Source organism: Topomyia yanbarensis, chromosome 2 (genome assembly GCF_030247195.1).
Source record: "Topomyia yanbarensis strain Yona2022 chromosome 2, ASM3024719v1, whole genome shotgun sequence".
Taxonomy (NCBI): Eukaryota; Metazoa; Arthropoda; class Insecta; order Diptera; family Culicidae; genus Topomyia; species Topomyia yanbarensis.
Genome location: NC_080671.1, coordinates 381,879,608 through 381,900,660, shown reverse-complemented (window position 1 = coordinate 381,900,660; position 21,053 = coordinate 381,879,608). Strand labels below are relative to the sequence as shown.

Here is a 21,053-nt window from a genome sequence, read left to right as displayed (position 1 = left end):
TATTTAACAGAATAAGTCAAAAGGCTATTTGGCCGACTATGTTACTAAGTCGGCCCATTCTACTTGACTGAAAAACTGCAATAGAAAAATTCATAAATACAAATAAATAAGTAACGAATGCGATATATTTATCTTTGCATAAGGTGGGGAAAAGCCGACAGTGTGGATAAACCCGACATCCTTCTGTTATCAAAAATCGGAAGCACTACGCAAACTAATATCAGTGTTGTCGTATAGAGCATCGGAAATAATCAATAATTTTCGGTCAAGTGACATTCCGCCAATTGGCGTTAAGACAATTGACAGATCTTATGGTTGAATAATACTTTGATTGTACTTATATAGCTCTCAAATGGTTTACAATATCGCCTTGATGTCAATGGGAAAGTTACAGGAAATGTTATGGGCCTTACGAAAAACTAATTGCTGTTGATGGAGAAACGCGAATAACTTCTGAAAAGGTCGTAATAAAACAAAATAATTGGGTTGTCTAAACAAAATTTAAAATATCTCGAGAACTACAACATTTCAGAAATTTTTTGTTATAAGAATTTGGTTTAAAATGGCGTTTGGAATCATATTCAAAAATAAAATTCTACTTTTGACTGCAAATAGTATGAATTATGAAAATTTGTCAAAAGTTGTTGTTAGGAAAACTTTTTTATTTAAAGCTTCTCCATGATTCAAATACACTGAAAAAGCTTTCTTTTATGTCTGTAAAACGATAAACATAAGACCTTTGACAATTTATGATGGGGTAACGCGAATAACTTTTAAAAACGACATAATTACATGAATTGTTCTCGTAGGAACAAAATTCCAAATATCTCGAAAACTATCGCATTTTGCAAGATATTTGTTAAATGCATTTTGATTTAAAATGATATTTACTGTAACTGTAATAAAATTACAGTTTTGTATGTCAATTAGTATGAAATTTAAAAACATGTATAAAGTTATTGCTAGAAAAACTTTTTTGGCGATAATTTTTCCATCATAAAATCACCATCAAAATGTTTCTTTTCTCTTTAGGTTTTTGTTGACAAAATATAAAAAAATAGAAAAAAATGGTTTTTTTGCAATTTGAAGTTTTATCATGAATTTTTGTGTTTGTGAAAAATGACACAAAATTTTGTATATTTTTTTCGTGCAAAAGTATTCATTCCCTGTAACTCGTTCTCAGAGAGTTTTACTGTAAAAAATAGTGCAATCGAACAAAAAAAAATGAAATAATTGCACGTAGAAATGTCTACGCCCTTTTAAAAAATTGCGCTTGAGTCAAGATAATCTTATTGACTGTGGAAAATGTTTAGTCTTCCATGCCGGTCAAACCTGTAAAGTTTTATCGGTCACGATCTTAGAGATTTTCGGACGGATCTTCGTGGAATTCCTCTATATTCAATAGTAGATTAAAGAGCGCGTCGCCCTGCATCAATCCGTCTAACGTAATAAACGAGCCATGTTGTATCACTATCTGTCAGTTCGTTTTGTTTTACTGATTCGAGCGCTGCCTTAAAATCAGTAAACAAATGGTGATTCCACAAATCGTATTCGCGAAATGTATACAGAATTGGTCGCAGGATAAACATCTGAGGACCCCGGACCCCCAGTGGACCGTGAAGTAGTTGTTGGAGTCCCCGAAGCGGAATATATTTTCTGGAAGAATATTGAACCTTCTATCTGTTATTCTAGAAGAGAATTATATGTTGATAGACTACAAAATCGATGTTAAACCGTGGAGCTGCACAACAAACCAGCGTGAAGTGGTCCGTTGTATGAAACAAGTAGAGAACCACTGGACTAAATCATACCATTTGAAATATCTGATTAAAATGATAAATTCGTTTGGTTGAATCTGCTTTGTGAAGAAATTTTCAATTGATCCAATCGGTTTTTAAACGTACACGCGTTATAGGGGAAAATAATTTTATTCTCATGAAAACGATTTTTTTATTCTTTCTCTGTATTTCATCGGAAATGATTTTTTTCTACTAACTCAAAAACTGTTTTTCAACGTAAACTATATATCTTAAACTAACACTAAAACTCTAAAAAATGAAATATGCCTTGGCGCAAAACATTTTAAATGAATAATAAACTCAAAGACTACGATGATTACAGGATTAAAAAATATTTAAATTTCACTAGTTTAATTAAAACTTACACAATGTTACATCAAACCGATACGATCAAACTGGCGCTAAGAAAGGTAGATGCAAATTAAATGCCTAAAATTTGCCAAAAATGTTAAAATAAGTGTTACATCTCAATTTCGCAATTAGACAAATTTTTAACTCACTAACTCATTAGAAACAAATCTACCTCGAAACAGAACAGTTCTCGCAATCTGAATGTAACAATAAAACTGCTGATAAGAACCACGTAACTTCATTTATGCTGCGGAAGCTTTGTTCAAAATTTGTTTAGTAGGTGTCGTTATGCAAGTCAAACCCCGAGGAATTCTAGAGAAAATTTTCAATAGGACGTAAGTAACATTGAGAGCCTCTCTTTGTTTACTTTCTCTTTCGTTTATTACGACGTTACTACAACACTTTGCACTAATTTTCCAGAACATATCGAAAGCCGACGGTTTTTACTAGAATATTATGCAAAGAGTAGAGTAGTAAATGCTGAAATGGCCGAGTAATGAGCAGAAGAGAAAGACCCCAAAGAGAATCTCTTATTGTTACTTACGTCCTATTGTAAATTTTCTCTAGAATTTATTCCGCAACGAGAACCGCCTTAACTTGGAACAAAAACAAACATTTCCATTCATTTCCACTCTCCTTTTCTCTATCTCTCACCATGTTTTGCTCGCACTCTCATTTATATGGAGCCGCACTATCCCATCGCCGCGGGATTCGCGTCTTTTGCGATGAAAAAAAACAGACGCACGTTTGCGTGTATATGTGCACATTTTTTTTCCTCGACGGAATATGTCGCACATCTGGCTTTATGAGCGCCAACATAAGATTAATCCGCTCCCTCCAGCTGACGTTTGCCTGTGTTAGTGTTCTATGGCGAATAGCTACCGCACACCGCACTTTCGACCGTCTGCGAATGACAGTGTTGCCGGATTAATTTAAGAATGTTGTTCGATGTTTTATCATATTATTCAGCCGAACAGCAAAAGAATATTATAAAATACGTAGATCTCTACGGCAGCTTTTAGCACCTTTTTCTTCCATCGTAGGCGGTAGCAGATTTTATAATTCAATCAGATTAAAATACAAATTATACAAAATAACACTCCATTGGGGAGATCTGACAAGTTTATTTTGTTTTTAAAAATCTAAATATTTATTAAAAAACAACTGCTACCCTTATCCAACGCACTCGCCATGGAGAGGAAATATATTGGTTGGAATATATATTGTTACATCTAGAAAGTTGTGCTCTGGTGATGAATTCTGTAAAAAAAATATATTTTTTATTTAATAACAGTGCCTTAAAATTACTTTTTAAAAGAGCCTGTAGAATCTGCGAACAAACTTTCGTTTTTCTGATTCTCCTTATATAGCATAATTTAAGTGCAAAAAACTTTCGCAGTTGCTAACACAAACAATGCTGTTTTTAAGAATCTCCTTTTGAAGAACGAATATTGAATTATTTCAAATATATGAATACACTAATACCACATTTTTCTAATTAAGCAAAAAATTACGAGTATTACGGCGCAATTTAGAAATTCCACCACTAATCAACAAATAGTAATTTAGGCTAGCATATGTAGAGAATCGGGAAGCTACTATAAGATGTCGAACAGAAAAAGCTCACCAAATTTAGTTCCAATATTCAACAACTTGTGGAAACAAAACTATTAATTTTAATAGATGTCTTTGTTTTTTATTCCCTTTACTACCGCATTACATATTTAGCTATCGATAATGTCTACCCGTTTTGCTTTACTCCATTGTATAAAACTGAGATGACGATAAACATAATGAAGTCCATAGTTGACTAGAACGCGGGATTATAGCATTTAACTAAATTTTGCACGAATCAGCTTCCGTTAACAGAACATATTGCCTACCCCTCGTCCTGTCTATAGATAAGTTAAAACTTTTTCCCATATGCACATTCGAATGTTTCGTAAGTCAAAACATGGACGTCTCCAAAGAAACGATATGTAACCAATTTTGACTTTCCTGTGACGTGCTGTACTGCACTCCGAACTAGAAATTCTAGATGAAACAACTTAGCAAAATGCATCGAGGGTGTCACTTTTGCCGACATCGAACTTAATTTTCACGCGAAGATCTGGTTAATATTAAACAAGTGCGTGTATTTTAGTGCGAAAACCTATCCTATACTGCATGAACAGTTCTCTTGGCAGTCTATTTATCGTGATGCTTGTAGCTGCGATGATACTAGTTTTTCATCAAATTTTCGCAATTTCTTGAGACGGGCAAAGTTGGCAGGCTGCCTACTTAAAGAGAATAAGTAGTGTGATAAATAGCTACTCGTGTAACCGACCGAGTCGAGGCGGCTATTTTTATAATTACTATAGAAAGATTAGAAAAAAAGGAACGCATATCTTTAAGTACTTATGTCGGCAGCACTGTTATGTGGCAGTTACAACATTGAGACTGCAAGCAAGAGAATAGGGAGAATAGTAGGCGACAACCACCGTTTGGGGGAAAAATGCGAGAAACAGGAAAAACTACCAACCAGTTAGGTATCATAGAAACGACAGTAAATTCTGATTGCGACAGGAAAAATGGAAAAAATCAATTCCACAAACGTTTTGATGCAGGAATCGTGATTCCTAGTCTATGGCTACTCTCGTTTGCATAGCTCTCTTTGCAATGTCTGGACTTCTAAAATACCTATTCTAAAGACCATGTTGTTACACATGACTAAACTTGAAAATTAAAAATAACGAACCAATTCCAGCGAGATAATTAATCCACAGCGTTTTTCTGCAGTTTTGTTCTTGAGCTTCCTTATAACGTTTGGCGTTCTTTCTGCTTCCACTACCAGGCAACAGAGAAATATAAATCTCCGTGGAAAATCCCTTACTGCACAAATAAGCGTAATAACACTAGTTTCTGTTCTTTTTACACAAACCAAATTCAAACAGGATACGGAAACACAAGGGATCTTGAAAACTCCTTCGCACTTTTTCCCAATGCTCTCCACAATTTCACTTCCCAGTTCTTTTGTATTCAAATGTTAACGCCGCGGTGTATGTTCTAACAACAAAGTATAAAAGGGAAAAACATACTCTTGTGTACAGCAGATATGCACACAATACAATAATGAAAGAATAATGTAGAAGAAACTGTGACGGCGGACGACGACGGCGACAACGAACAACGGAAAAAACACATTCGATCTTCTCGAGTGGACGCGACGTTCTGATCTAGCGAGACGGAAAAGCCAAAGCACACACCGCAACAGCGGAAAAGCATCGCACACACAGCATAAACATAAAGCAGACACGGATTCAATATCATAGATTTCGGAGGTAGCGGTAAAATGAAGAAGGGATGGTAAAAACCCATTTTCTAGTTATATTCAGAATCGATGTTCCAGCAAAATGGAATTCAAATTTGCAATTACCTGCATCTATTTCATTATTAAATAAATTTTATATACATTTATATACAATGGATTCGATTCAACTTGCATTACCATTGCCTGGTTTTCTTGACACGGAATGGTTAAAAAATTCTTTTCTCTCTTCTCTCTATCACATTGTTTTATTCTTGTTCATTTTATACCCAAAAGTTGTTTAGTATGTGTGTAATGAGGAAGTATTGTAGTAGTAGTAAAAGGCATGTCTAGACGATGTTTTATCGAGGGGTCTCTCAGAAACTAATATTAACACTTTGTACTGTAAAGGGACAAATACGCCAGGAATGAAAAACTTTAAGGTTGAGCAGAGAAGGGGCAAAAATCGAAAACAAAAAAAGGAGTTTTTTCCACACCGTGTGTTAGATCTTCATAAAAATGAATCAGCAGTACTGTGACAACATTGTACATAAGACGATTGATTTTTATGAAGATCTAACCCACGGTGAGGTGAAAAACTGCTTTTTTCGTTTTCGATTTTTGCCCATTCTCTGTGCAACCTTAAAGTCACGTAAATAAAAAAGGGACAATCCAACTGGCTTAATTCATAATTCTGTATCATAAAATATACTACAAAAATCGATTACCGCTTAGCTATGCTGTAACTATTTATGACAATTTGAATATGCTTATTCCAGCAATATTTATCATTCAAAGTCTGAATCACTATTAAAATTAACGTAAAAATGTAAATATGAGCATGGTAAACATATTGAATATAACCAGTGTATCCACCCTTACCATCCATCTAATTTATTCGTCCGCGTTGTTTCCAAATAACAATGAAATCCCTTGTTATAAAGCTAGAAAAAAATGCTTAAATCTCGATATTTCAGTTATTACAAACAGACCTTGGTCAGGATGACTTTTTATTGTTATATCAAGCATTTCACTTCTAATGATCATTCATACATCAGAATGTTCAATTTGACTATTATGTATCATGGTAAATCATTCCATTCTCCTCTATTAGTTACAACCAAAGTTGTCAGATGATTTTTTTTGAAAATCTGTTTTCTCGTTATAAAAAATATGTGTTTGTCTGTATTCAACGAAGAGAACAATTTTTGATAATTGATGCCCATTTATAAGTTTGAAGTATCGTCAACTATAAATTCGAGCATTAGACAGGAATTTAAATTGAATACTTTTAAGTAATTTATACATTTCCAGGCGCAATATTTTTTTTATTTTTAAGCTCAAAAAGTGACACTGATTTATAGAAGAAATTTCCATAGTAAATGAAAACGGCTGCTGGAAGGGTCCGCCAAAAACGATGTCAATTTGGTCATTAAATGAGAAAAAAAATACATTCACGCAAAAGAATTGTGCATGTTTGATTCTATAAATTATTTCTTCATTTTTAATCGATAAAAATTCTTTATTGTGAACCAAGGAATTTATTAAACCCAACCCTCCCGCAACTTGACGTTTAGCCTAAGTTGCATGAAACCACCGTGTTTCGAATGATGTCGCCACCATAGAACGCCGTCCACAAATTGCGATACTGTAAATTTCTATCCGAGAAAATAATTCCGTGACGTCTTTTACGAACTTGTTTTCTTTATTTACATTCGGAAGCGGTAATCAAGATGATCATTTCAAAACAGCATAATAGTTTAATATAAATACAAACAAGTTAATTCGTCATTTTGGAGTTTCATAAAAGGATTACAAATTGTACCGAATGTAAAATGTAAAATGCATGATTTGATTTGAGTGCGCTTTTAGTGTGAACTTTTTCTTCTCCCGTCGCCCTTGAAATATCTTTCGCATATGACAATTCTCGAAAGTTTGTCGTTAATCTAAAATACATTTAGTTTTGTGATTATCTTTTTTCACTTCGTATTTAACAAAGGCGGGATTGACTTCGATTGTTTATTTCTGACAGCATGCGACATTTACGGTGCAGAGGTTTCCACAAAATTCAGAAGTGATGACAGCTCATTTTCTATCGGAGAGGGAGAAAAACAGTCCAGTATCATTGTGTGCGTTGTTTAAATTGCAATGCAAATATTACTACCTAATATCTTAAAACTAAATGAAGATGCTCACTAACTAGCATAAGCGCCGCTTGTTTGTACGCTGATGATTCCAAAAAATCATGAATCATTTAAAAATAATGCATCGGAATAAAGATGCATTATTTTTATAATAAAACAACACCAAACCCAAAAGTCTTCAAAAATGAATTATCGGAAGTAAAAAAATATGAACAAGAAAATTTTCACTGTGAACAAATTTACGCTTTTTTTAGAAATTGCTCTTGAATAAAGATTGATACCGCCATTTTAGACCCACAGACCCAAAAAAAGTGGTTTCAACGATTTGTATAGGAGCTGTCAAGTTGTTCCCCCTCTGATTAAACCAAACTTAATTTTTTTGGTTAGATCAACCAAAATATCTTTTGAATCAATCTTACAAGTTTTGTTATCTGTGCTTTTCGAAGATCGACAAAATTATTGTTTGTTCCAAACAAATCAGTGATTCTAACAAAAGCATGCAGCTAATTGATTCAAAAGGACTGAATGCATTATATCAACAGTCCTTGTTGAATTGAAACAAATAAAAAATAAAAATTGCTACAAAGAAGAAAACTTTTTCCACGTGCGTCAATGCTGGAGAAATTCGCTATTTTTAAATCAGGGAATTCAGATTTCGGTAAATTCTTATAGTACTCAGATTTTCCGGACTCGAAGGGCGCAAGTGCAGCTTGAAAATAATCATGATGTCATGAAAGTTAGTGAATAAATTAAGTCGAATGCACACGGTGCGTTGTATGGTGCCTCCTTCTATTCCAGGACTCAATCAAAACACCCTGTGTGGCTTAAAAACGACAATCGCAGAACTGAAAACACGTCACCGCACCAGAGATAAATAATACCCGTTCGAGTGGGCAGTTTCCTGTACTTCACCATCTCTGGTCCAACAGGAAGACACAGCGTATTCGAGCGCCTTCTGCAATCTTTTTGGAAAAGCCGAGACTCTGAAGCACTACATTATAGCACATATCTGGAATAAACCACGCGCACGGCCAAAGGTACTACATAAAGGGACGGTGATTGGAATCGTATGCGCTGCATGTAATAAAATTTCATTTCATTCCAAGCAAACCTACTCCGGAACAGGTTTGGAATCTTTTATGGATTCTCGCTCAAATGCAACAAACGATTGAGTCGAAATCGGTTGTTCCCTTTAAGCTGGAACTCATAATGAATCCATTCAGAATTCCTTACCGATCCCGGAATGGGTTTGACTGGGCCATACTGCATTTATTCAGGATTCCGAAGCGGTTCCAGAATGATTTGACTGCGTAAAATTAATGCGTTTGTAGCTTGTTTTTAGAGAAAGGCCAATAAGTCAATGGCAAGTATTTACTTTGTGAGGTTCATTTGTACTGATGTTATCTGTTGTCAGCGAGTAATGGTTTGTTCTAAATTTGTCACCATGACAGTTGGCCTTTGGTTCCTATTAAAGAACAGGCATATTTTATATACAATAAAATTAGTTTTGCTTCAATATTTGCTATGCATTGATTCAAATATTTGTTATGTTTGAAACAATAAAAGATATTATTTGATTTAACAAAAATGTTTTTTGTATTGAACATTTAACAGGCATTGATCCAAATATTTTATTAGTTTTATTCAACAAAACGAGCTCATTGATTCAACAAAGTTGTTTGTTGTTTCGATTGTTGTTATGATAAAATCAATAAAAAATTTTGTTGGTCCAACTATTTTCCATGTTTGATCCAATAAATTCTTCAGAATTATTTCAACAATTATTTTATTTATATAAACATGTATTTTTTATTGAACACAGAACAACTTGGTAAATTTATTATTTCAACCATCATATTATTTGACATAAAAATTATTTTTCTGCGTGTCCATCAATAAAGCTGATTTTCGTGCTTACAATAATGTTTTCTGGAACTCAGGAAACGTGAAAATAAAAGTTAAATTTAAAAAAATGAATACATGTTTTCCCGGTTTTTCCGCTGGGTTATGTTTATTTGACATAAACACCATCCAATGCATATAGTTTTTTTTTTCATTTTGGGTGTTGTCTTGATAGGCCAGATGTAAACAACCGCAGTTTTCCTATGTATGGTTGTCTATGTTTACATAAGATTTATTTTAAAAAACAAAACAAAAATCATTTTTACGTACACAACGAAATTTTTTTTAAATAATGTTATATTATGAATATTGGACCAAAAATTTATCGAATGGAGCGGAAAACTATATATAGATTAATGACCCAATTTGCCTACATGTTTACAACATGATGTTGTTAATGTGTATTCATGGCGTTTTGTCTGCGCTACCGACGTCTATTAACGAAAGGATACCCAAAGCATACTATTATTGAGTTCACCGGTTCACGGTTGCTGAACCATAGTTTTCCAAAGGCTTGTATGGGACCTAGTAATCTTGAGTTTATCTTTGACGTAAGGCCCTATTCTCACCGTCACGTCACTTAGTGACTAGAAGGAAATTTTCTTCTAGTCACTAGGTGACGTGACTGTGAGAATAGGGCCCCCCCTAACCACCCCCCTTTTTCGATGTAAAAATCGGTTTTATAATGAAATTTAGTGTAAAAACAACAAAATTGATTGTATTTTCATTCTCAAATATTCCAAAATATCAAATTTTTAACACCATTTTTCATTGTGACGAAACAATAATCGTAATTCCACTATACATTTCTATTGTGTAGTCGCTTTTTAACTGGAGCGCTTTTTAGTTGGACCTCCGCTAGTTGGACCATTGTCTAACTAAAAAGCATCTGAGTGTCTCGTGACAATTGACAATCACACTAACAATAAAAAAATAATAATTAGAGATATGAGCAGATCTAGGGGCAGATCACTCTAGGAATGTTTAACAAATTTGCATCAAATTAGACAAAATGCACTTAATTTCCATTTTTGCATCAACTTTGCACTCCCTCGCACAAAAGTTTGTTTAACAATCGTCCTACGCTGATGCTCTTTGTTCGACGTTGTGTTGAATATAGGGCTAGTTTTTGTAGGGTTTTGACGTCTTACACGCAACGCAAAATACATTGCACGCAAGGCAAAATACATTTTGAATTTCTATTTTGATGGAAAGAAATGCATTTAATTTAGCTGATTTTCCTAAATGCATCACAAGTCATCTGCCCCTAGTTCCTAGCCCCTAGTATTAATTCCGATGTTCAGTTCTGCCTGGGCAACCAGCGAATCACGACTATACTTCTAGCGCTATCTGTGAACGTTTTCAACGTAGATTCGCCAATACTGATATCAAATAAAACAATCTGACAACGCTGCACCTGATGCAGTTTTTCATGTTCTCACTTTGATGGGCTGGATGTTGTTGGCTCGAATCAAAACTTGTCGAAAGTAAACAAAGTTCATTTCATATCGTCAACCTGGCGCCCAGGTGGTGAAATCAACGGGGTGCTGGAGCGTTGCCAAAAAAATTTTATTTCCAGATTAAATTTTACTAAACTTCCCAGTTTAACTCAGCCGGAATGCTGGCTGGATCTAATTCGTATTCCGGCTCCGGTGACACAACCGATTCAAGTTAGAATGTTTAAGGAGTACCATTTCGATGCGGCTTAGCCGCATAACAGAGGCCCGGGCGAGGTGGCCACCGACCCGCCGTCGGAAGCAAGCGAACCTGTGATCCACTCGTTTGCCCGGCTTACTCAAACATAGGGGCTATCCCTAGTTTAAGTCCGACTGAGCGGTAGCGAAGTCGGACAGCACGCGCAAAAGCGATGTGGCGTAGCCACATTGGGTGCTGGACACAAAATAAAATTGGCAACGCTAGCAAAAGGTAAACACAAATGAACACTCCGGATGAACCTATCGTCAATTGACATTTCGACGAGTTTTGATTCGAGCCAATAATATGGGCCCCTTTGATGTTGCACTTCACGCTGTCATAATTGTCATTCTTCGTGAATAAGCTGTTTTCTTGTGGAATCGTGCGGCTGTTTAGAATTTTAACCTATTTACACGCTATTATCTACATTCAAAGCGTCCGGAATGGCCTCTGAACGCTACAGTTTCTCGCTGACCACTTTTAGGTAAGATGCAACTTATAAAATAGAATAAAAAGTAACGTTTTTTTCGACAGTCCATCCGGTAAGTTGGTCCAGATCGAGTATGCTCTGGCAGCTGTATCAGCCGGAGCACCTTCAGTGGGAATCAAGGCATCCAACGGCGTGGTGATTGCTACGGAGAACAAGCAGAAGTCGATCCTGTACGATGAGCACAGCGTTCATAAAGTTGAAATGGTAACCAACCATATCGGTATGATCTACTCTGGAATGGGACCGGACTATCGACTGTTGGTTAAGCAGGCTCGGAAGCTTGCTCAAAATTACTATCTAACCTACCGGGAGCCCATTCCGACGTCGCAACTGGTGCAGAAGATAGCCACCGTGATGCAGGAGTACACCCAATCGGGGTAAGAAAAATATAACATTGTGTTTTGTTCGGGATGTACATGTCTCTTCTTTGTTTAGAGGCGTCCGTCCATTTGGGGTGTCCCTGCTAATCTGCGGTTGGGACGCTGATCGTCCCTATCTGTTCCAGTGTGATCCGTCCGGGGCGTACTTTGCCTGGAAAGCTACCGCTATGGGTAAGAATGCAATCAATGGGAAAACATTCCTGGAGAAGCGCTACAGTGAAGATCTGGAACTGGACGATGCCGTTCATACGGCTATCCTTACGCTGAAGGAGGGTTTCGAGGGACAAATGAATGCGGATAATATTGAGGTTGGCATCTGTGATGCCAATGGGTTCCGACGGTTGGACCCGGCTGATGTTAAGGATTATCTGGCTAATATTCCGTAAGCAGGTGGAGGTTTTCCTAATTTTTTTCCGAAGACTGTTTGCATTGAATAGATTCGAGATGGTAACATTTTTGGTATTGAATAAAATTTGTCAGGTTTAAGTATCTGCGTAAACGGTATTCAATATCACAATCTCCAAAATTAAAACAAGTTTTTTGATTACTATTTATTCTATCCTAAGGTTTCATAAATCGTAATAGTTGGGTATATATAAAAACTAGATCGTACACTTACTAATTTACTTAGAAAGTTGCAGGTATCATTTTCAAAAAGAAATTTATGTTGCTTTAAATCTCGCTGCAATTTAATCAGCAGTCGGTGTAGATGAATGGATATTGTGAATTAGGTAAATTATTCGCTAATAAAGTTTCTTATTGTGAGAGCTATTCTCGGCAATTGACTAGCACACATTAGACTTGAGCTTTAAGGAAACAAAATATAAGTAAACTACAAAACAAAGCTTAAATATTACAATCTCAATACGGACTTCCTACTTTTTGTTTAGAAATCACTCGTAGTTGAATCGTACAGCATTGGTCCCTTCAATGCTGTTAAATAAAAATACACAAACATTACTTGGCTAGTGTATAACAATTCTACTGATATCCTAATTGGTAGTAACTGAATGCAAGTTTTCTATAATGTAATTTTTTTACTTGTTACACATTTAGAATTCAAAAAGAAATTCGACCACTTTCTCCATTCGCCTGGCCACTTTAAGCACACGGATCATTCCAACTGTTGAAATGAGCGCAGCTAACTCTCATGCTGTGCGTCTTTGGTATCGGAACACGAAATAGTTTCCCCGTTGGATAGCACACGCACAGTTTAAACTGATTGTATCCGGTTCGCAGTCCATGCTCACTTTGAACGATCGGTAAACTGTTGACGTTGATAAATATCCCATTTCCTCCTACAATGACCACACTTCCGTTATCCGACTTGAGGTAGATATTTTGATCGGCCGTCCAGATCATTTCCTTAGCCTCAATTCGCGTTCCTTCGGTTCCTTTTAGAGTGAATTTATTTCGCGTCTGGAACTTGAGCGTATCATTGATTGGCGAGGCAATTCTGCCTGCGTTCACCTGATTCGTGTGCAACATAATGGCCCCCAGCGGCATGTTATAAGTCGGTCGCGACGTCGAAAAGACCGGTCGCCCTGATGCAGCGTCCTTTACCTCAAAGTGGTTGATTCCCTTCAAGGTGCTTCCATTTTTGGACAGATGAATCTTGTTGTGTGAATGGCCATTCCGATTAACCAGATTGATGGATACGGACCCATCCTCGCCTGCATTGAAGAAATTTGTTTTTAAACCAGTTCATCCACACCTCATTTAATATTGTCCTACCTGTTATCTCCATCGGTTCCTCATGGAAACCTTCGAGCTTTCCATCACGCTTGTATATGCGGTCAAAATCGACATTTCCGAAAAATTTAACTGCTTCATCGCTCTGAACCACCTCAATGTTCTCCATACCCTTGTAAATTTTTAGTATTCCCGTAATAGTCAAGGTAAGACATAGATTTCCCAAAGCCAGTGAAAACAGTAGGATAATCACGATCCAAAATGCAAACGAATTCTTTTCGTTGTACATCTGACACTTGGCCAGGTCATATTTGCTGTCCACAAGGTGCGTTTTCTGCAACAGGAACGAACATCCTTAATATAGGTATCGCAAAATTAAGACATAATTTCCCAGGCGACTTACCCCCATTTTCCGAGTCTGGTGATATTGATTTTCTACTGTCATCAACGATTACGAGACAGAAATGTCATCGGTGAGCTGCAATTTTCTCACTTTTTCGCGGAAAGGTTAATTTTTCTCACTGTAGCGCAAAACTGTGAGAAGTGCGAAGGACCGTTATTATTGAAGATCCAAGCAAAATTATTACATTTTATAAGATTGCAAGCGCTATAATTTCTACGAGAAATTGACATTTATAATACAATTATTGTTGCATCAGTAAGATATGCAGTCCGATAAAAAAAATAGAAGACAGAGTACTTATATGTACGATAGAATTTCTTTCCAGTCAGAACTACAATGACTATATAGTTCACACATAGTTTATTATTTAAAATGCTGGAGTATCTTAATGAGAGTTCAAATTGCCGTTTTGTGTGCGATGGACCAGGTGCGTTCCACAATTCGGTTCACATTTCAAATAATTATCAGAATCTCCGAATCCTACCCAACATCTCTACTCACCATTATCGTCCTCCATTGTGGACTCTTCGACGCACTCCATGTCCTCCTCTTCGCCTTCCTTCTTCTCCGTTGGCTTCTCGTAAGCAGGTTCCATTGGAGACACCACAACCCCATCCCACACTGACATTTCTTTCGCCACCGTAGTGTTTTCAACAAACCCGAGAATATGCTTGTATCCGCCATGTGCCAAAACCCGCACCAGTGTTTGCGCAGTCATGCAGCACTCGTCCTGCTGAACCAAGCTCATGGAAGTATGCACACGGATGTGACCAACTTCACACGGGTCGGTGATACCCGCTGATCCCGGAACAAACAGACCAGACGCGAGTAGCTGGAATATCCGCCGGAAGGCCAAGTTAACGGACAGTGCTTGGCGACTGGGATTGTTCATGATGGCGGAATGGGCCAGCAGATCACAGATCCAAGGATTCAGTGGAGCAAAACCATCGAAACGGGTTGCAAGATCTTTCAGTATGCGGATCAAAACTTTAATACTGGAATGATGAGCATTCTCCTCGAACCAACGAGCATGTCTGATGGAAGCCAGGTGACTCTGAACCACCTTAAAGTCAAGATGCTTTTCCGCGTCCAATTTACGAATGTTCTGCGGCAAGGTAGCAATCAAACAACGCACCTTAGCCAATGCATTAGATATTTCAAAACTTTTCTCGTTATATTCCAACGATATCGCTTCTGCCTTTGGAACCACCTCTGTTTTCATCGACTTCTGTATGTCTTCGTCAACCTTCTTACCGAGCACTTCGGCAACGTCCTTGGTGGGAAGAGTCTTAAGAATAATAACAATATCCGCCACATTGTGACCGGCCATCATTGTTCCCTTTTTGAAGGAGCCCACCTGACGAACCTCATCCAACTGGCATTTATTGAAATCGCCCGGCGCAACCACCAAGTTGTCCAGTACAGCCTGCACCTTTGTGACCAGGTTGGAAATTGCCGTCTGCTCCTGTGGAGTTGGGGTCAGATCCTGGCTGCGCTTGAGCAACGCATTCGTCAAAACAGTATCTTCGGGGGCAGGCGTAACCCTTTCGAAAGCCATTTCGGCTAGAGTTAAATCAAACGGATGTCGTGGTAAAAAGCTCTTCTTATTCAGATACGGGGCACCTCTCATACCGCGCATACCCATTCCCATGCCGCGGCCACGAATCATTCCTGTGCGAACCATGACGATATGGCTGCTAATCTGTCGGCAAAATAATCAATAATGTTGGGACACTGTTAAGACTCAAACATTTAAAATTTCTTAGAAAATGTAGTTTTATTATGGCAAATATAACTTACCGAATCCGATACAACTATTTTTATACTAATATTCTTTTATTGCAGCAATTAAACTACAATTTTTGTAGATCTCAGCACAGACTGCAACAGAATGGATAAGAAAAATTTGACATAAATATGGCCGAATGAACGAATGCCGGTGAATACAGAGTTGAACTCAGGCATCGACATCGCAAAGTGAGTACTGTGCGCCTTCTGGCGAGAAGCACTAGAATGATATCTACACCGAGGGGCAAGCACTAGCTGGTTTGAGCGCGTCGTATTGAAAATACCAGCGTATTTTGAATATAATTAAAGTAAATAATGAAAGTATTCTGCTGTTGTACTTAATAAGGTACTTAATGTAATTAATATCGATGTGTACATACTTAAAGTATTTAAAGTACATATTGATGGTAATTAAAATATTTTGCCTATTTAAAGTACGAAGGTGCTGTACTTAAAATCGTTTCAGTAATTCAAGTACAATGAATTTTACACGTACTTTTTGGAATCTTTGCGGTACTCAATGTACTTTATGGTACTTAATGGTATTTAAAGTAACTAATTATGTAAGACTTTTGGCACTGCGTCGTATTGAAGATTTAGTGCTTGCCCCTCGATCTACACGGTGTCACATATTTGCCAAATATGCCAAACGAAATGAGAAATCTCATAAAAATATTGGAAACATATAACTCAACTCTGATGACAATCACATTCATATTCTGTATATTCATTGGAAGTTATGTTCAAAACGCATACAATTTATTGTGCACAAATAATCGATTGTCAATCTGATGCATTGTATCTCAACGATGGTATGATTTACAGATATGGACAAATCCATTCCAAAATAGTGAATCGATGGTACGATTTACAGATATGAAAAAATCCATTTCAAAATAGTGAATCCATGTTCGAACAAATAAGTTTATAATACTCGTGTAAACTAGAAAAACTCTAGAACTCTAGTTTTTCTAGTGTAAACATTTGAAAAAAGCCGAGGGAATTGGCGCTCCTCTCCATTTCCAACAAGCATTGAGAATGGTTTGGACAGATATCGAATGGATCTTTTCTTTTTTCTGTACATTTTATCGTTCGTCTCGCTTAGCCTCTTTTTCTGCATAATACATTTTATTTGGAGGGGGACGGGCATAGCGTAGTTGGTAAATCGATTGTCTTGTACGCAGCTAACCTGGGTTCGATTCCCAACCCCGCACATAGCGTTAAAGATGTTTCTAAAAGAGATTTCTCTAACCCAAAAGGAAGTGAATGGACCCTAAGGATAAAACCTCTATAATCAAAAATTAAAAAAAAATAAATGGACTGGCTGCATTTGACATTTCCGCCTGGCTGCATTTGAGGTTAGATGTTCTCGTACCCGCTCGTCCCGTCGCAGGTTTGGAATGGCCGAGGAATGCACTGCCCATTACAGCATAATACTGCTATATGCTAGGGGCAGACCACTTGTGATGCATTTTTAAAAATCAGTGAAATTAAATGCATTTTTTCCATCAAAATAGAAATTCGTAATGCATTTTGCGTTGCGTGCAATATATGTTGCGTTGCGTGTAAGACGTCAAAACCCTACAAAAAACAGCCCTACATTCAACAAAACATCGAACAAAGTGGATTGCGTAGGACGATTGTTAATGTGGTTTTCGTTTGAGGCGAAACTGAGTCAGTTCCTAACCCCAACTGCTGTCAAAATGTATGAAGTGACAGCGGTTGGGGTTAGAACCTGACTCAGTTTCAGGTTCAAGCGAAATCGCCATAAGTAATCTTTTCTGCGAGGGAGTGATGCAAAAATGGAAATTAAATGCATTTTTTCAAAGTTGATGCAAATTTGTTATACATTCCTAGAGTGATCTGCCCCTAGGCTATATGCAATTTTGTAAAAATGAGTTCTACAATGAATAATATAACTGATCACCTTAACCTAAGAGTTTATTCCCCAGCGTTATATTTCATATACGAATTTAAAAGTAGACCTAGAACTGTACCTAAAACAATCATGTTCCTTAGTACCACCAACGACTAACGTTGGTACCACCCTAGCTCAACTTCTCGTCGCTACGCTGTTGGGTACCTAAGGGTTAACAACAGCTTGATGAAACAACATCGGATGACGCGCTAGATAGGGGAAAGTGAGGCAATATGAGGTTGAAGGCTAATATATTTGTAGCAGTATAAGCGAATAATCCCAAAGCTCTCCCTATTGGTAGAATGAAATATATTCTTCCCATTCAAATATCAAACGCGCTGAAAATTTTTCAAAATATTTGAAAATAATCATTGTGTGTAATACCGACTTTTGGTTTGCTATTTTACCTTGTGTGGCAATATGAGCAATCTTAAGAGCCAAAGTCACATTTTATAAAAAAAATTTAAAACTTATGTCGCTTATTAACACTAAAAATCTTATTTATCATTTATTTTTTTACATTAATTCTTATTTTGTTCTTATGAAATTCATTGAGTACTTTTCGCGAGAAAATATTACTTTTCTTCGTTCGTAGTAGTCTCATGTACAAAACGTTCACATAAAGATAACTTTATGAAATTTAATGCATAAATTTATAGATATTTGCGTGGTGCTCATTTTGCGTCATAATTTTTTTAGCTACCGTATGCATACGTCAAGCGAATGCTTATTTTATATAGCTGGATTCTTACAACATTTTCAAGTTTTTGACATCCCGTCAGATTTTTGTATTTTGTGGGGATTAAGATTTGTTTTATTTAGTAGTTGAAATAATGCATTATCTAATGACGATTTGCAGACCATTCGTTATTGTTATTTATCAGTGTGCAATCGGGCTGTCTCAACAACCTATTTCTGCAACCTATGTGCATTAACTGTACACCTACCGTCTCACCGTTGCACTTATCTCTGTTCTAGTCAATATACGTATTCATTACATTATGGACCAGGCAAACCCTCAATTTTTCTATTATTATTATCCTAAGTAGCTATACCAGTGAAGATATTTTAGGATTTCGCAAAGAATCTCTGCCCATAAAGCCATAAGAAATATTTATCCACTATTCCCCATAAAGTTTGCTCGAACCGAATGTCCACCAGGTTTGACTCGAATAGACCACACCGACCCGAAAGGGTTGCTTATCATTTCTGAGAACCGGTGTGCTTGGTCGAGTTTAATAATCATAAGAACAATTAACTATCTCTTAGGTGCCATTCCTGCACTCCTTTCCTGAACTAGCCTCATATCCATGATCAAAAGAGTCGAAAACTAGTAGGATCCACATGTCTCCCACCCAAGCGAATTGATCAACTTGCAAGTAGGAGCATATATCTACCAACCAGCCAAGAAGACTTCCGAATCAATGAAAATGGACCATGCCAGTCGAAGGCCAAAGGCCCAGCGCCATCTCGTACAGTTCCTGAAATTAAGAATTTTGTTAAATCTACTTACAGATTTCATTTCAATGGTAGTTTCATTCTCTCATGTTTAAAATTTCTTACCGCTGCACATCTTTTCCGGCATATCGACGCCGTCGGTCGACCGTCTCATAGAAAGGATCTCTAAGAAAAAGAGAAATTTTTTACCACATTAAATATAAATCCCTCATCTTATAATCAACTAAGGCTGTCTGTCGATTATAGCGCAGAAAGGCTAATGATGTGACCATCAAAAATACGTCAGACAACCTCAATTGACCCCCTTCAGCACCAGTTTGGCCTTACCAAACCGTAACGCGGGTAACGGCGTGAAAACTGCCGAATAGGAGTTGAGAACAGCTTGAAGCAACATCTGATGCTGCTCCAAATGTATGTGATATCCAAGACTGACACGGATAGTTCCATCCAGCCTAGTTTTCATACCTTACATAACTAGAATCACTGTTCTCCATTCACCCACAGATGATTTGCAGACCATTCGTGTAAACAAAAAAAAATAAATTGTTCTTAGAAAATGAAAGTGCTCAACTCGACCCACATGGCGATATTGCCTTACTTTCCCCTATATATTATCTAAGATTATCTTGGATTCATTATCCAACCTTGTTTGTTTGGCGTACATAATAAACTCAATGTTAATCACTCATCCATTAATATATAATATGTGGATTATTGGTGAAAATACGGACTAATGTCAACCATCATACCAAATTAATAGGGGAACCCGGGCTATTCGGACCTACCTAAGCTAATCGTCTTTTTAGGTGGGTAGAGTAGTCTGAAACCTCTACATTTTGGTGCCATGAAAGTGCAAATTTGAAATAAATCGGTTAAGTAGTTTTTGAATGGATAACACCGAAAATCATGTATTTTTCAGAGACGTTCTACAAAAAGCTTAATCACCGAGTCGTTTACCAATATTTTTGCATTTAAAAATTACAGAATGTTGTTGAAATGATACATTATAATGCACAAAAGTTTTGGTGAATTTGCTTCACCCAAATTTGTAAAAACAAATCGCAAAAATTTTTTTTTTTAGGCTTAAATCCTTACCTCCCCCTCAAGCAAAAAAAATTATTGCGTTATAAGATTTAATCTGTCGTTTGGCGCATCGTGCATTTTCTTTGCTGTAGCGTGCGCGTAGCCGCAAGCCGCTGAATTTGGGTTGATCTTGATGCAATAGGGGGTCCGAATAGCCCCGTACGTTCATTTCATCCAAGTAGTGAGCGTTTTGAATATATGAGTTTTCATCCAAACAAAAATCATTCCACAAAATAAGAGCCTCAAGCTTTCCAAAACACTTACCTATTATTTTTTTCACTTTCATTTATTGATTTAATCACGGTTTTACTATAATAATGGGGCCCTATTCTCACAGTCACGTCACTTGGTGACTAGAAGGAAATTTTCCTCTAGTCACTAGGTGACGTGACTGTGAGAATAGGGCCCATGATTTTTGTTTTGAGGATGGAAAAAAATGAAACACGTAGGTATCTCCTTTCTAAAAAAACAAAGAATTAGATTCAGCTTTCAAAATTTGTTTTGGAATAGCAGTTCCACGAATATGTACGACAGTCAGAAAGTCTTACGATTTTCAGAGAAATCGAGGGGTCCGAATTACCCTCACGATCTTAATAACCCGTGTTCCCCTATTGATATTCTAGAATAATCACCGAACTTACCGACATAATCGGCTATTACTATC

The 21,053-nt window shown here is 36.9% G+C and overlaps 4 protein-coding genes across 6 annotated transcripts in view; 1 reads left to right on the top strand and 3 right to left on the bottom strand.

Moving 5' to 3' along the window:
• The window catches only part of LOC131684679 (RNA-binding protein Musashi homolog Rbp6), a 126,554-nt gene extending 121,183 nt beyond the window's left edge, over positions 1 to 5,371 (bottom strand). For both annotated transcript variants that reach the window (XM_058967758.1, XM_058967761.1), the window contains exon 1: positions 4,888 to 5,371. The gene's annotated coding sequence lies outside the window, so the exon portion shown is untranslated. The remainder of the gene's footprint in view (positions 1 to 4,887) is intronic.
• A 6,135-nt stretch (positions 5,372 to 11,506) lies between these two features.
• Positions 11,507 to 12,533, top strand: LOC131684678 (proteasome subunit alpha type-2). Its single transcript, XM_058967757.1, has 3 exons — positions 11,507 to 11,661; positions 11,712 to 12,044; positions 12,103 to 12,533. Exons 1-3 carry the CDS (start codon positions 11,621 to 11,623, stop codon positions 12,431 to 12,433), a joined length of 705 nt encoding a protein of 234 aa, XP_058823740.1. The 5' UTR covers positions 11,507 to 11,620; the 3' UTR covers positions 12,434 to 12,533.
• Positions 12,534 to 12,619: 86 nt separating this feature from the next.
• Positions 12,620 to 14,183, bottom strand: LOC131684677 (uncharacterized). The gene is made up of 3 exons (XM_058967756.1): positions 14,143 to 14,183; positions 13,782 to 14,073; positions 12,620 to 13,720 (listed from the first exon to the last, which is right to left on the bottom strand). Exons 1-3 carry the CDS (start codon positions 14,146 to 14,148, stop codon positions 13,149 to 13,151), a joined length of 870 nt encoding a protein of 289 aa, XP_058823739.1. The 5' UTR covers positions 14,149 to 14,183; the 3' UTR covers positions 12,620 to 13,148.
• Positions 14,184 to 14,485: 302 nt separating this feature from the next.
• LOC131684676 (interleukin enhancer-binding factor 2 homolog) lies at positions 14,486 to 16,082 on the bottom strand. 2 transcript variants are annotated; one of them, XM_058967754.1, is made up of 2 exons: positions 15,943 to 16,082; positions 14,486 to 15,844 (listed from the first exon to the last, which is right to left on the bottom strand). In XM_058967754.1, exon 2 carries the CDS (start codon positions 15,824 to 15,826, stop codon positions 14,636 to 14,638), a length of 1,191 nt encoding a protein of 396 aa, XP_058823737.1. In that variant the 5' UTR covers positions 15,827 to 15,844; positions 15,943 to 16,082; the 3' UTR covers positions 14,486 to 14,635. The 2 variants fall into 2 exon arrangements, with proteins under 2 accessions (XP_058823737.1, XP_058823738.1); XM_058967755.1 differs by having other exon boundaries at positions 14,486 to 15,876; positions 15,943 to 16,076.
• Between the last annotated feature and the right edge of the window lie 4,971 nt (positions 16,083 to 21,053).

What these genes read in the sequence shown, in the direction of transcription:
- LOC131684677 (XM_058967756.1), bottom strand. An exon ending in GGAACCGATGGAGATAACAG is followed by an intron (nt 13,721 to 13,781) that starts GTAGGACAATAT and finishes TCTTCAATGCAG; the next exon opens with GCGAGGATGGGTCCGTATCC.
- LOC131684678 (XM_058967757.1), top strand. Translation starts at nt 11,621, where the DNA reads ATGGCCTCTGAACGCTACAGTTTCTCGCTGACCACTTTTAG. An exon ending in TTCTCGCTGACCACTTTTAG is followed by an intron (nt 11,662 to 11,711) that starts GTAAGATGCAAC and finishes TTTTTTCGACAG; the next exon opens with TCCATCCGGTAAGTTGGTCC. An exon ending in CAGGAGTACACCCAATCGGG is followed by an intron (nt 12,045 to 12,102) that starts GTAAGAAAAATA and finishes TTCTTTGTTTAG; the next exon opens with AGGCGTCCGTCCATTTGGGG.
- LOC131684676 (XM_058967754.1), bottom strand. Translation starts at nt 15,826, where the DNA reads ATGGTTCGCACAGGAATGATTCGTGGCCGCGGCATGGGAATGGGTATG.